Source organism: Pundamilia nyererei, unplaced genomic scaffold, assembly GCF_000239375.1.
Source record: "Pundamilia nyererei isolate P.nyererei 1_Seehausen unplaced genomic scaffold, PunNye1.0 scaffold00004, whole genome shotgun sequence".
NCBI lineage: Eukaryota > Metazoa > Chordata > Actinopteri > Cichliformes > Cichlidae > Pundamilia > Pundamilia nyererei.
The window spans coordinates 1,902,004-1,917,093 of NW_005187405.1; the positions used below are offsets into that span (position 1 = coordinate 1,902,004).

General features: G+C 42.5%; 2 protein-coding genes across 2 annotated transcripts in view; one reads left to right on the top strand and one right to left on the bottom strand.

Annotated features, from left to right (window-relative positions):
* Positions 1-6,721, top strand: part of LOC102204333 (mitogen-activated protein kinase kinase kinase 7-like) — a 14,136-nt gene extending 7,415 nt beyond the window's left edge. Inside the window, exons 8-11 of the mRNA XM_005721109.1 lie at positions 1,904-1,978; positions 2,095-2,201; positions 4,931-5,111; positions 5,206-6,721. Of these exons, the coding sequence (XP_005721166.1) occupies positions 1,904-1,978; positions 2,095-2,201; positions 4,931-5,111; positions 5,206-6,180 (1,338 nt within the window). The 3' untranslated portion in view covers positions 6,181-6,721. The remainder of the gene's footprint in view (positions 1-1,903; positions 1,979-2,094; positions 2,202-4,930; positions 5,112-5,205) is intronic.
* Positions 6,722-6,771: 50 nt separating this feature from the next.
* Positions 6,772-15,090, bottom strand: part of dnah9l (dynein, axonemal, heavy polypeptide 9 like) — a 37,020-nt gene continuing 28,701 nt past the window's right edge. The window contains exons 68-90 of the mRNA XM_013911513.1: positions 14,794-14,967; positions 14,526-14,658; positions 14,304-14,406; positions 14,050-14,172; positions 13,016-13,220; positions 12,491-12,655; positions 12,248-12,388; positions 11,934-12,104; positions 11,741-11,863; positions 11,456-11,649; positions 11,179-11,327; positions 10,898-11,025; positions 10,631-10,768; positions 10,355-10,444; positions 10,078-10,269; positions 9,799-9,918; positions 9,381-9,440; positions 9,047-9,229; positions 8,607-8,789; positions 8,165-8,280; positions 7,819-7,931; positions 7,587-7,727; positions 6,772-7,064 (exon numbers count right to left, since the gene is read on the bottom strand). Coding sequence (XP_013766967.1) covers positions 6,817-7,064; positions 7,587-7,727; positions 7,819-7,931; positions 8,165-8,280; positions 8,607-8,789; positions 9,047-9,229; positions 9,381-9,440; positions 9,799-9,918; positions 10,078-10,269; positions 10,355-10,444; positions 10,631-10,768; positions 10,898-11,025; positions 11,179-11,327; positions 11,456-11,649; positions 11,741-11,863; positions 11,934-12,104; positions 12,248-12,388; positions 12,491-12,655; positions 13,016-13,220; positions 14,050-14,172; positions 14,304-14,406; positions 14,526-14,658; positions 14,794-14,967 — 3,393 coding nt within the window. The 3' untranslated portion in view covers positions 6,772-6,816. The remainder of the gene's footprint in view (positions 7,065-7,586; positions 7,728-7,818; positions 7,932-8,164; positions 8,281-8,606; positions 8,790-9,046; positions 9,230-9,380; positions 9,441-9,798; positions 9,919-10,077; positions 10,270-10,354; positions 10,445-10,630; positions 10,769-10,897; positions 11,026-11,178; positions 11,328-11,455; positions 11,650-11,740; positions 11,864-11,933; positions 12,105-12,247; positions 12,389-12,490; positions 12,656-13,015; positions 13,221-14,049; positions 14,173-14,303; positions 14,407-14,525; positions 14,659-14,793; positions 14,968-15,090) is intronic.

A 15,090-nucleotide genomic window follows, 5' to 3' on the forward strand; every position in this document is an offset into this window, starting at 1 on the left:
TGTAAGAGAAACACACACACACACACACACACACACACACACACACACACACACACACACACACACACACACACACACACACAAAACAAAACAACACAGAGAACATGATTCCTTCGGAGCTGCTGGCTCGTCTCCAAATACTCTCCCTAAATAACTCTCTCTCTCTTCCTCTTTCCCAGTCTCCGTCTGATTTTCCCTTTCCATTGCTACACCTCTCTTCCTGACCCTTCAGTTCGCCCTCTCTCCACTCTGAGTTGGTGATATTTTAGGATTAATCCCCAGGGAAACCGTTTCCATTTACCGCATTGTACTATGGAGATGTCTGGGCCTATGATGTTCAAAGGGATTGGTTTTGTAACTGCAGTTTACACAGTACAAAAGAAAGATATACATGAACCCCCCTCCCCACCATTTAGCTCATAAACACTGTGATGGATTGTAATTTGCTGAAACTTGGAATTATAAACCTAATATTGTGAACCTATAAACTAGTTTCTTCTGAGATTAGTCCTAATTTCAAAGGACATGAACATGTTTTTCCTTGGTCAGCTTTTTAGCCTTTTCAACATAATACACACAGATTTCTGCTAAAGTTAAGACATCTCTGTTCACTCATTACTCATTTCAGCTGTGTTAAAAATTTCAGTATAAGGGTGAAGGTTTTGGCACAGTCTCTTCCCCCGAGCACTTAGTCCTGGATCTTGGTATATTCTTTATTTAAACGATTTCTAATCTCTCAGCGTATAATATGGAGAAACGAGCGACACATTTTAACACATAGTAGCCAAATGACAGGATTCTAAATTGAATTCTATAGCCACCAGAGCCAAGTTTGTTAAAGTTACTCCAAATCTGTGTCATCCACATAAAAGTTAAAGGAAATATTTTCTGCGTTTTCTGAATAATGCTACTCAACAGGAAACTGCAGAACACTGGAGCAGTAAAAGTATATAAGAGGTTGAGGATGATGAAGAGCTGGACAAATGTATAAAGAGAGCTAAAGTGGAAAAGGTTACACTTTAGTCTGTTACCTAGTTAGATTTTTCTAAAATGCCGTTTTCTGGTTTTCAGAAGAGGCAGGACTATTGCACATTTGAAGGAAGGGTGAACAATGCTGGTTAAAGGTGAGGGCTAATGGTCCCCAGAGTTTACTTTATTATGTCAAAGGAGCAGGTGGAGGTCTTTAAAGAGGAATAATACAGTAAAGTTTTGGCAGAGTGTTGGAGTAAAAAGAATTAGGAACCGAGACAAGATCTGCAAAGTCTCTGGTGTTTGAAAGCTATTTTTCTGACTTGATTTAGAATGAAATGTAATGCCAATTCTGATATCACCTCAGATCACACAGATCAGATCAGCTTTTGGTTAAATGCTGTGCATTTCTACTTAGCAAATGGAAGCATCCTAACATGCTGTTATTACCATGCATTGTCATTATGGGGAAGGCATCAAATTGCAAAGCTCCATCCTTTTGTACATGCTCACAGAGCCAAATATAAGACTGCAGATTCTCAACGTTGTTGACGTTGAAGTAGTCAAACGGGTTGGCTGCTTGGGAAACTTATTCAATTTTGTTTGTCTAGTTTTTAAAAATTCAAGGTGTAGTTTATATCCAAAAAGTGTTTTTGCACAACATTATGATAAAAAATGTGATCACTTCATTATTTTCCTCTATTATACAACTGTGTAAAGTTTCATGTTAATTAGTGTAAAAAATCTTGAGTTTGGGCCAAAAGTGTGTGTTTTGCGGTCACTTTGACCTGATCACCAGATAGCTATTTGCATGAATGGATGGTTGACTAAATGAAAACACTCTGGTGAGTTAAGAAAAAAAAAACACGGGGTGGTTTCATTTGTATAGTAATAATTTTTATATGTGTCTGTGTTATTGTGTTTGGCTATCCAGAGGCTGACCATTCCCACCAGCTGTCCAGCAAGTTTTGCAGAGCTGATGAGAAAATGTTGGCAAGCAGACCCAAAGGTAAGCTAAACTGACTCAGGACACAGTGATTAATGTGCGGAAAAAAGTTTCATATAGCGCACCGAATGCTTTCAAAGATACACGATCATATCCTGTGTGTACAAATGTATTTACAGGAGCGTCCACAGTTTAAGCAGGTGCTGGCAACCCTGGAGACCATGGCTAACGATAGCAGGCTACCGGACCAGTGTAACTCCTTCCTACACAACAAGGACCAGTGGAGGTACACACACAAAAAACACAGTCTTGTAGACATCCAAAATAAGAGTGTAACTGCACTGTGTCAGAGGGATCTCCTGACGTTTTTAAGTGCATGCTATAAAGTGTTGTTCTCTTATGAGGCTGACAAATCCACCCTCTTGAATGCGTGTGCACACGGTAGATCACAAATCCACACACGCATCAGCATGTACCCTCGCTCACATACATGTATACATACACAACTCTGTGGACACTGAAGCTCAAGGGAGAAGCTGAATGTGTGACCCTGTACTCTACTTCAGTCTATATTAAGCTCACTGGAAAGTAGCCATGGAAGAGATTCCTCTACTCCTCCACTCTGCCCTCACTCCGACATGGGGAGAAAGAGACAAGGGGTGGGGTTGGAGGTGGTGTGGGGTGGTTGAGGAGAAATCAAACTGAAGAGTTGAAGAGGAGGAGGAGGAGAGGTTCAGGGAGGAACAGAAATGTATTGTGTGAGTGTGAAATCTAAAACACTGAGCGAGACACAAACAGCAAGGATAGAGGAAAACAAGAGTGGACAGATGAGGGGAGGTTGGGGGGTGCAGGGAAAAAGGGAGAGAGAGAGGTGGCCAATGGAACAGCAGGAGGAGAGAAGGTGCAAAATTCTGTGCATATTTAACATGAGTACAGGAAGGCAATCAATTCTGAGTGAAGTTTTAGGTATGGGTGGAAAAACTTGGACAAGCTGGGAGGAGAGGTGAAGGGGTGGGATGAATGAAAGGGGAAGTATGGAAGGAATACAGGAGGAGGTATGACTCTGCACATGTCTATATTTAGTTGCCGTGAGAGATGATCGTGTTTGTGAATGCAGGCTCATCGACAGCCAATCCAATAGTGACCTCTTGTGGCAAAAGAGAGTACTGCATCAAAAGACGACTATAAAACAATGTTGTGTTCTGCTGTAAAAAGTTAACTACTCACAACTGCAAACTACTTCCTCATGAACATAAAATATTTTAATGTTATAAAAAAATGAAAGTATCAAGTGAATGTGAAATAAAATTCATGAAAGAAATGAAAATGAATTGTAGTTTCCAGTGAGTATGCCTCAGAGGTCACTGCAAAATTCAAAAAATGTAAACTTTCACATTTTGCATATTCAATATACATAAAGTGAAAAATGTCTTGCAGCTTATGAAAATCACAAATCCAGTATCTTAAATCATTAAAATATAAATTATAATGACGTTTACAATACAGAAATGACCAGCTTTTGAATAATATGCTTATTTAGGCCCTCAATATTTTGCATCAGTGTCTTAGCACGGATTCAATCAAGTGTTGGCTCTGCTGTGGTGTTATTGAGGCCCAGGTTGCTGTTTGTATTTTTGGGTCTGGTGTTTCTTGACTTCCTTTTTTCAATATTCCAGGTGCTTGATGAGGTTCAGGCCAGACAAGTTGGCCGGTCACAAACAATAACAGTAATAATAACACTGTAATAACACGGTCAGCATACCATTCAGTCGTAGTTTTGGCACTATGGCTGGGTGCTGCTAGAGGTCCTTCTGGAAACGAACCACTGTCTCCATAAAGTTTGCCAGCAGGTGGACGCATGAAGTGCTCTAAAATCTCTTTCTGATTGTCTCATGTTGACTTTGGACTAACATGGTGGACCAAACAACGTCACCGACACCAGCAGATGACATGGCGCCCCAAATCGTCACAGACTACTTCAAACACCTTGGATTCTTGGCTCCTCTCCGCTCTTCTGACAGACTCTAGGAACATGATGTCCAACTAAAATGCAAAATTGAGTTTCATCTGAAAAGAGGACTTTCACTGAGTTCTTTTTGTTCTTAGCCCAGTTAAGACTCTTTTGGCGTTGTCTCTCCTTTCCTGGAGACCTCTGTGGTGGCTTTGGATGCACAGAAACCAGGATCAGTCCACTCTGAATCTTTCTTAAGTTTTTGACAATTTTTTAAAGGGTGCGATCATTCGTGTTGCATGTGCACCTTTTCCTACTACAGTGTTCCCTTTCAGTTAATCCCATTAATAAGCTTTGATACAACACTCTGAAAGGCCAGGCTTTTCATCAAACGCCTTCTTACCCTCTTTGTGGAAAGTGTCAGTGACCATCATAGAAACGACTGCCAAGTCAGCAGTCATCTCCATGATTGTAGTTGTGTGTACTGAACTAGATCGAGAGTTGGCATAGCAATTTACTTAAAATGAAAGCTTTCAAATAATCTGGGGTACTGGATTTCTGATTTTCATGACCTGTAAGTCATTAGCAGGGGTCCCCAATCCCAGTCCACGAGGGCCGGTGTCCCTGCAGGTTTTAGATATGTCCTTGATCCACCACAGCTGATGTAAATGGATAAATTACCTTCTCAACGTGTCTTGAAGTTCAACAGAGGCCTGGTAATGAACTAATCATGTGATTCAGGTGTGTTGACCCAGGGTGAGATCTAAAACCTGCAGGGACACCGGCCCTCGTGGACTGCAATTGGGGACCCCTGGTCATTAGCATCAATGTTAAAACAAAAAGATTTCAAATAATTCACATTATGTGTATTGAATATGTGATATATGACATAAATTAAAAATAAAACCTTTTCATTATATACAGTTTTTTTAGATGCACTGGTAGCTGTTTTTAGCAGACTACATATTAATTATTATATTCTCATTCTGAATATAGTCATTTCTCCTTTAAAACCTGGAGTTAATCACTGACCACTAATGTTTTCATGTGTACAAATACTTTAGGTGTGAAATTGAGTCAACATTAGAGCGCCTCCGGAAGCTAGAGAGGGAACTTTACTCCAAGGAGAAGGAGCTAGAGGAGAGAGAGAGGAGGCTCAGACTGTGGGAAGAGAGGCTAATGGAGAGGTCCAACATGACTCCTAGCCCCACCTCCCTACTCATGGAGCGCTCAAACATCTCACCGGTACGCAAAACTTGCCTGTATATAATTTATCTCAAACTGCCATAAACAAAATTAACTGATACCTTTTTCTTAATCTTGCCCTTGTCTCTACCAGTTCTTCACACCGATGTCCATCAGCTCCTCGGGCTCGTTCTTCCGCTCACACTCTCAGGACTCCAATAGCGCTGGGGTCAGCAGTGCTGGTGTCAGCTCTCTCCTTCGCACACTAAGCAACGGAGACACAGAGAGGGGGAGCAGTGCGGTGCTGGAGAGAGGGATGGGCTCGCTCGACAGCACGAGGCTGCACGCCATGTTCCGAGGGTTGCAGGGGAGGTTAGGGGAGGAGGACGAGGAAGAGGAGGGTACCCTAGAGGAGAAAAGCTGGGGACAGAGAGACAGAGATGACAGTGGGAGTCTGGAGGGAGGAAGGGTGCAGGTGACACTCAGGAGTTTCCCCGGTGGCGTAGTGGAAAGGGAGGAGAGGACATGGGAGGAAGGGGACAGGGAGAGGGGAGGAATGCAAAGAAGCAGGGTGACTACTATTGTCCGAGGGTACTCGGGGGGATTTGGGGAGGCGGAAGGAGAGAGGGATAGAGAAGGAGGATGGGAGATAGAAAAACTCGGCGACACGCTGGAAGAGAGAGGGATGGAGGGTGGTCTCGAAGGAGGGAGGCTCCCAACCATGTTCAAAGGTCTCCATGGGAGCATGGGGGGCTTTGGGGACATGCTGTCTTTAGATATGGATGAGATGGGGGAGATGGAGAGACTGGGTGACATGGACATGAACATGGGCGACCTGGGAGTGATGAAAGTCATTGGTCACGGCGTCAGAAGTGAGCTGGGGGTCAGGGGTCGCAGGAGTGACATGGGAGTTGTAGTCCAGGATGTTAGAGGAGACGTCAGCGAGGCCATCAGCCAAAAGATCAGGGGTGAAGTGGGTGTCGTCGGTCACTCTGGGGTGCAGGTGAGCATGCGGGCATCGTCTAATCAGAACTCTGTTAAGAGCTGCAGCATGCGGCACGGAACCAAGATCAACATGGCAACAGCAGCCATGGACATGATGGAGCTCGACTGGTCTGACAGTGATTAGATGACACCTTAGCAGAAACACGCACAGAAAACACACACAGAAATACACACCGAGGCCAAACTAGAAAGATTTTGACTTGTAAGCACATGCAGTATCTGAGCTACAGTATGTGCGATCTCCTGTTAAAAAAGAGCTGGTATACACACATTTTTTGTTAATTTGTTTTTTAATTAAATGGACGAATACTACACCCATGTGTACTGTGAAGAGGGAAGGAAGGAAAAGGCAGTTTGAGGTTGTACTGTCATGTTGTCAGATTGGCTTCACCTGTGTAATTTAATGTGCTATTAAAACTGATGCATAACATACTGTAAGAGGTACAAGTGTAACAAAATAAGACACTTGAACGCCGCTCTAACGAGGCAGCACTGTCTTTGTTTTCTTTTTTTTTTTCTTCTCCTGCTTATATCTTGTAGTTTATAGATTTGATTTGTTCCAAACATGCTTTGACTTTCAGTTCTAACTGTGATCTAGTGTGTGAAGTATTGGCATTTTTCTCTGTACATTTTATCATTTTTCAATAAAAAGAAAAGAAATCTTATTATATTCCAGTTACTTTGCGCTACTAATAAGTTCAAAAGGGACATCAGGAGCACTGAGGACACACTGCATCTTCACTGCGAACTCTTACACTTTTCACACACTGAGTAGAAGAGCCACTCCGGCCAGGACCCATTTGGCAGGTCGCTCCCTGGTTTTTAGACTGAAAGTCCAAACATACGTGGGTCCTCTGATCTTGGTCTTGTAGAGGGGACACTCGTAGATATTCCTGGTTTCCTGACGGTCACTGGGTACAGCTCGAACTGAGATAACAGGCATGGTTGGGGTCAGTTCCTTTAAACGAGCCTCAGTTATCACTCCGGTCTGAGTGTCCCATCTTGCACCTGTAGTCGGGCGTAGGTGAAGAAGAGAGAAGACTTAAAGCACTTTTGGGGATTTTTATGCCCCATTAACTCTCCTAGCTGCTGTTCAAGGCCATATCTGCTGCTCATCCTGAGAAGTAAGTCTGTTTTTTGCAGAGTATCATGATGTTGCAGTGAAGTTTTCACTTAAATGTGTCAATTAATCATTATATGCTTATTCTATCTAGAAGTTATAAGCACAAAATTGCTTTATAGAGTCCCAGTGATCTCTGATCATCAAATTCCAATCATTAAACCTTGAGCCCAAGTGAACGGTTTACACTAAACTTAATGAAATTCCCTCAAGCTACTTTGAGATATTGTGACAACAGGACAGACAGACAACTGGAAAACTGTCCCCAGTGCAAAGGTACATATACACAGTTAAATGTATGATTTTATTTGAACTTAAAACACAGACAAGGAGAATTATGCACAAAGAAGTGGCCTGTGGCTCTCCAAGCTGCACCAAAATAAGCAGAAAATAAGTGGCAGTGTTTCTACCTTCCATATAAAGTCCATACACATATGCACCCTCCCTGGCCGGTTGGTTGAACTCTTCTTTAAACTTCTTGGTCACATCCACTGTCAGATTCACTTTATCAAGAGGCCACTCATTCTTACGTGCCAGAGACTGCATCACAGCTGGAATGCAAGGACACGATGAAATAACTAAGAATTGGTTAGAAGTCAATGTATTAGTACAAATTTTCTATATGCTGTAAATGAATTTTACCAGTGAGGAAGGACTGTGGGTTGAACAGCCCAGATAGCCAGACAACACTGGGCAGAGACAGGTCCTGAGTCCAGCTATCAAGTTCTTTGCAACGCTGCATCACGTCGTTATACCTGACATCAAATGAAAGGAAATAGACCGAGACAGCTGTTTGGATAATGTCAGTCATGTGGAAACTATACAGGGCACTGTAACTCAACTCTTCACTATATGAAATGTATAACAGTACAATACCTTGGCTTATTTGATTCCCTTGCACATTATGCAAAATTGCATCAGCTGAAATTAAATGCAGAGTCTTATATAAGATTTGGGAAATCCATCCCCTGGAGAAAGAAAAACACACCATATTGCCAGGCTGTAAGTTGAGGGGTAGGCAAGCTTGGTCCAGCTATCTGGGACGTTGTCAAAGAACAAGGCTGCCTGTAGCTTCTCCATCTCAGAGGACATGGCCAGTTCACCCTTTGAGAGAGCAACAGTATAACCGCACAGATCAGAATTTATGCATGTAGTAATTTAACATCAGTGAGACATTAACACGTGACCTCTAAAGCAGCAGTGTAAATACTGTCAGAAACTCAGCTGAACACATTTTTGCATAAAGAGCAAAAGCTTCTCTGATTTCTCCTGATGCAGGCTTCTTTTCATCCTTACATCATTTGTTTGACACACACTCTGCTGTGATGACAGTCTGTGCTGTGATGGCTTCTGTGTTTATATATTATCCAGACTAGTTTTCTACTTCTACTGTAAATACCCATTCAAACACACAAAGGTGTCAAGCATACCTTGAGTCCAAGGTCAAGCTCCTTCAGCGAGCGGCGTATCTCATAAATGAGTGTGTTCATGCGCTCACATTCCTGGAAGCACACCAGGATGTATGGTGATCGTTCAGCTGTCTTGGAAGTGATGTCGGTCATGTTGTACACCTCTGGCAGCTTTTCCAGAACTTCATCTAAAATTGATTTCACCTGGATGTGTGTAGAGCAAGTATATAGTCAGTCCAAGATGTTGGATTTACTGGTTTGCTCATTTCTATCTTGGTTCTCCTAGAATTAGAGAAGCGGGCTAACTGTGTTCCTACTGTGAATAATTTAAACATTAGAGGAGTGAATGTATCTGTTTCTGTACTTTTTATCTGTTTTATGACTTCACTGGTCACTGGTTTTGATCTATAATTGTCTTTTTATACCTTCCAAGAAAAAAAAAACCTGTACATCTACTGTACCTTCTCTTCTAGTGTTTGTGAGGCTCCCTCTCCAATCACAACATCAGGGGACTGCAGCTCCAGCAGAGTGTGAAAAAGGTTATCTGATGTCACTGTCAGGAACTCAATTTCTGCATTGGGATGCAACCCATAGTGCACTGGGCTCTCATGGGGCAGCATCTCATCTATGAAATCATGGTAGCCCTGGAGATGCAGAGTAACATTTTCATTTAATGAGCTGTACATTCAGAATTATTCAGTATGAAAACTGGCCTTTAATATTCATTTACATGACAGTTTAAGGTACAATAGTGTAAAGTAAACTTTAATAAAAAAACTACTGGATTTAATTTACCTGATAATCCAGGTTGGAGGGAATGACAAATCCCGGTGCCAATGCAAGCTTCCGGTCAAACTAGGAGACACAAAACAGAGAGAAGTATTGTTAGCTGTGGGACTCACATACTGTACATAACATAAAATTATTCCAAACCCAGACGGCAAAATTCCCTCGGTCTGGTGCAACTGGTTGCCAGGAACTCATGCCAGTATTTTTTTTAGCTTTTATGGACAGTCTATAGTAAAAAAAGTAGTCAATCTGCTCTAACTGGAGCTGATTTTCAACCCAAAATGGCCCAAGTCTGCACAAGAAGAGCAGTTACATTTGGCTACCATATAATGCCTGCGGAGAAGCCTGTTCTTTTTCTGCAGAACACAGCCAGGTTTGCTGGCACACTACGTCCATGTTTTCTTTTACTGTCACATACACAAACCTGGTTGGGCTGCATGTATTCTTCCAGATAAGTTCTGCAGAGGCGTCTGTCCCAGTCATCAGTGATGTGTCCTCCATACATGATTTCCCCAAACAAATACCTCAGGTCCTCCCATGGCACCTGTGTCATCATAATTATAAAAATCACTGCCAAGGCAATCACAACCCTAATTCGCCTGTGGCACCGTCACTCGCAGCACCACTGACAACCTCATACATCAGTGCTTCGGTCATCCAGTTATACACCATGCTTCCTATCCACAACAACAACAAAACCCACCTGTGCATTAGCCTCCAGGTAATTGTAAAGGACATTAACTGATATAGTCAGATCTCCAGTGCTGAATGGATACTTTCTGTTCCAACCCTGGGGCCCAAACTTCCTCCTCTCCGCCACACAGGCGTGAAAGTAACAGAGAGAAAACAGGATGGTCTTAAACTCCTGCTCACGGCTGCACTGATCCAGGATGTCCTGGAGAGAGGGCAAAGCAATAAGTGAATTGATAAATAAATCAAAACAAATGCACAAAGAACACAAGGAAAGAAAAAAAAATCACCTGGTCAAAGTTATCCAGAGCAGCATGTAGATTAGCATGCATGCCTGTAGGAGGTTCATTGGTGATCTTTATAGCATTTTCCAGAATTCCCTGAGTAAAAAAAATAAAAAAATAAAAATTTCATGTCACTATTAAAGTGTTCAACTGTAATTCAATGAATGCAATGCTGGTATAGGTTAAGACAGCTGGGAGAATAAATTCCTTATGTAGATGTTACATTAAAGTGTTAAAGTGAGACAAAGTGTGACTTTTCTTGCATGCTTGCTGAATCTTTACCTGTGGGATAATGTGTTCTTGGGCCGTAGATGCCGGCTCAGCGCTCATAAACACTCTGTAGTCTGGATGGCTGTCTTCACAGCAGCGCTCCAGGAGCTTCTCAAGCGCACCCAGCCAGCGAGCAACCAGATGGATGTTCTGCAGGGAAATGGAAACACATAATCAAAGCTCAATAACTGTAGCATACTCCACAGGCACTGTCATGCTGATTTCTTTTTCAGATTATCCCCATTCTAACATAAGAAAATGTGTTTCTTTTAACTGGACCTGCAATATAACCCAGTGACCCTCCTTAGCGGCCTCTTCCATGGCGAGTTCAGCCACAGTTTCCTGTCCTTGACCCAGGGAGACATTGTGAAGCTTCCCAAGGTCAATAGTGAAACCCAGCTTCCTTCCTGGGAAAACAAAGGACTGATTTTTTTTATGTGCTAACCTTAACACTCTTTTAGGTTGTCACTGAATTGTAAAGCAACACTTAAATTATTAATAAATCAACACATTACAGTATGCGATCAGGGTTTGGATGCATGCAGCTTTCTGAACAGTACCTAGCGATTCGACATCTTTAAGTGGGTCCACTCCTGGGGAGAGGATGAAGAAAATAGGGGAGGAAGGACCACTTTCTCTAAAGGACTTTGCAAATTCAGTCTTTCGTCCCTCTGTATACTTCACACCGAGCTTCTCTTCAACAAAGTTCCTAGAGTCGGGTTATATTGACATAAACGAATGAACAAACACTTTTAATAGTCCTTATATGGAAATACACTTAAAAAATAGAAAAGACAAAAACACAGTTAAACAAGCAGGAAAACAAATCCTCATCACCTTAGAGCATAGGTCATACGGTCAGGCCTCAGGGCTCTCATCATGATCAGTTTCTGCAGTGAGCTTTTTCCCTTCCACTCCTGAGGAAACTTCTCCTTCTCAGGACACTCTGACTCCACCAGCTTCTTCCAGCGCTTGGGTGAACCTTCAATATCCCGATCCAGACCACGAAACTCATCAGTGAAACTCATAACCTGGACCGATACAAAAGAGAGAGCAGTTTTTGATTTGCATTGCAATTCAAATGCCAACAAAAATAAATGCTGCGTGTATGTGCCTGTGAACCTTGATGGCGCTCCAGGCCGAGTTGGAAAGAAAGTCAAGGGGGCTGATGTAGCTGTGGTCAATGTTAAAACGCAGCAAGAAGTCCAACTCTCTCACAACTATCTCCTTACTCATCAGGAGCAACTGAAATAGGGAGAACACAGTCAGGGACAAACACAGTCTTTGTCTAACCCTTCCACAAACACACACACACCTGGAAGGCCAGCTGTGCCGTAAAGGTGAGCTTGTCTCTCTCAAATAGTCCCCTGCTGATGTAGTTGAAGGTGGAGTATGTAACACAGTCTATGAGAGTGTTTACTCTGCTCTTTACGTCGTCACAGGCTTCTGCCAGCTCCACTGCTTTGTGGAAAACAACGTTAAAGGCCTGAGAACAAAAGGACAAATCAATTCGTAGGATGTATTTGTTTGCTGCATAATTTCACATAAATTTGGATATTTTACATCTTATGTTAAATTCAGTTGTTGGTTCCTAGGTTGTGGTCAGGTCCTATATTTGCTTCTGGTTACCTTGAGGCTGAACTGGTACATGGGGTTGATCTTGTTAAGATCATTCATGATAAAGTAGAGCAGAGAAGCTCTGACAGCAACAGGGCGATAGTGCTCTCTGGCCTCGTTTATCTTTACTTCGTTAACTTTTGCTTCCAGAACCTGCGAATGAGAGATGACAGAAAAAAGAAAAAATATGAAAGGGAGTAAAAAGTAGGTTAACCATTCATTTTACTGCAACAACGCAGACATGTAACCTGATACCTTCATCTCAATCTCAGCAGCAGTGTGCTTTGTGGTCTCAAGCTTCTCCACCAGCACATTGTCACCAAGGAAGTTACTCTCTGCAGCAGACAGCCGGGTTAGCAGCTCGTCCTCCAGAAGCTTCAGCTCAATCTTAAACATGTTCTGCTGCTTTGTCAGTTCACTCTGTAGGAAGACGATGCAAATATATAAAAAGAAGCATAAATAGAACCAGAATGATGAAAACCAAAACCTGCAACAGAGATGAAATAATGCCAGCTGGGCTCATTAAACGATGAACTCCAACATGCACTGGGACAGCTAAATACCAAACAGCAAATCGAGTTCAGGTAACCCGGGTCTTGTACACAAGAGAGGAAGGCATTAAGTGGGAGATTGCATGCTGCCCCCTTGTGAAGCAAAAGGCAGCGGTTGGGGAGAGGAAGGCCTTAACGTTTCTTAAACTCTTAGACTGCCGGACCTGGACAGGCAGTACAAAAAGGACAGACTCATCAACAGAGAACTCCATCAACTGTTCCACTCTACCTTAAGCTGCTCAAGGTCTGGCCTCTCTTGATTCACCACCTGGGCCAGGAGCTGGTCCTCCAATCCATCTCTGGTCACTGTGAAATTAATGAGGGTGGTCTGGGCTTGAATCTCAGGCTTATAGTGAGGACTAGCCAGCTTAGTGTGGAGAATCAGTCTGAAGGCTGGGTGGAAGAAACACTCTTTGTCTCCAACCTTTATACAACTGTAGCAGCGTAGTAGCAAGGAAGAAGAAGAGAGTAGAGCATGATAAAATGAATGAACCCAGTGTCATATGAATGATCTTCGATACATGGAAAAGTGGCATTGATGAGCAAGTTGTGGATAAGTGATGAGATCCTTACTTCCTTATACCCCACCCCTACCCCTTTCCCTCCTTTCTACCTTACCCACTTTTCCCCATACCTCCTTAGACCCCCCCACCCACCCTTCCAATTATCCTCTCTCTTTACCCACTCTCTACCATCCCACCCCCACCAGCCTCCTAACCATTTTCTCCTTCTGAATTTACCCACTTCTTCTTCCTTCTGATCCATAACCCTTATACCACCTTGTCTGCTTTCAACGTGTAAACATGTATTGAAAGGTTCACAAAACCCTACAGACAGGACTGAACATAGATCAATATATTTCTGATGAAACACATCAGCTCTATTCATGTGTTCATTTTTTAATAAATATGTGAAAATTGATTGAATTCTCCTGGAGTCTTACAGTTTCTTTTCTAGGTCACGTTTAATCTATAACAACATCTTTTTTTGTACTTTACTGGCAGATTTTGTTTTTACGGGGCTTTTGTTTTTCTGTGTCCTTATCTGCTACTATCTGCCCCGATGGCTAGGTGAGTACTTAACCAAGTAATGCAGTAATTCTTCAAGGAAAAAGCTTTCCCATAAATTGGGCTTCATTCACTAATATCTGTGTGGAAATGTTGTTACCCTGAACCCAAAATAACTGCATCTACAAATTTAGTCCAGTTCTTAAAGCATCTGCAGAAAGGAGAAAAACTCGATCACAGCAATTCTGTGTGTTACCTGCCCTTCTTGATTGTGTGTCGACCCAGAAGTGGGTCAATAACGGGGTCAATGGTCTCCTCGAGGTTCTCGATGAGGACAGTGTCCCCTGCCACTACAGCCTGTTCAATAACATCTACATATCTGGAACAACATTTAAGATTAATTTATAAAAACTGTAGAAATTGTAGCACTGTTAGTATTTCTGAATTGCTACTAAACAAATTTACACATCCTCGAGGCCTCAAGCAAGCATCAACAAAGGAAACGCTCACCCTCTCTGCCCCAGACTGACAACCTTGAGGCTGTTACCATAGCGACTCTTAATCCATTTGATGCCCTGCAGCTGAGGGTCGATAAGGAGAGGCCAGCGCTCACCTGCAACAATAAACTCCTTATTTATACACAGAGATGTGCTAAGAAGAAAACCTAGTACCGTAGCGTTTGTAATGTTTGTTATAAAAAGCCAGTTACACTAAGTGAAAAACTCCACTCACAGTTAGTAAGTATGGTGGCATTCTGGGTAGACATTTTGTCTCCTGGTAAGCCTTCATTGTTCCACTGGGCAACCATTGCATCATCAGTCAACATCAACACTGGATCTAAGCCCTCCGTCATGGGAATGGACATCTGATAGAAACAGTGGTGTGTGTTCATAGAGAAATAAGACACAATCTGTTGTGGAACGGCAAAGATACTGGAGGGAATAACTGCATTTGCAGAAGAAAACTAAAAGAAATATCTCAGTGTTTTAAGATTTTAAACCTTCTGGCTGTGTAGGAACGGCATCCAGAGGTTGTCCAGCAGCTCTTTCCTGTACTTCTTTGAGAAGGATCCGGCATAAGAGATGAAGGCTGCGGTTAGAAGGACGTCCCCACAAAGTGTTTCCTCCTGCTCATGGTACTGAGCCACTGAGTGAGCCCAGCGCACGTTCTCACTCTGAAAAACACACACAGACACAGCTGCTCTGTGTAACACTCAGACAGCTTTTTAAAATGGTCTTGAGCAATAGTAACCCAAGATTTCTGAAGGTCTTTCATATTTTTTCTTTGGATATTGGCT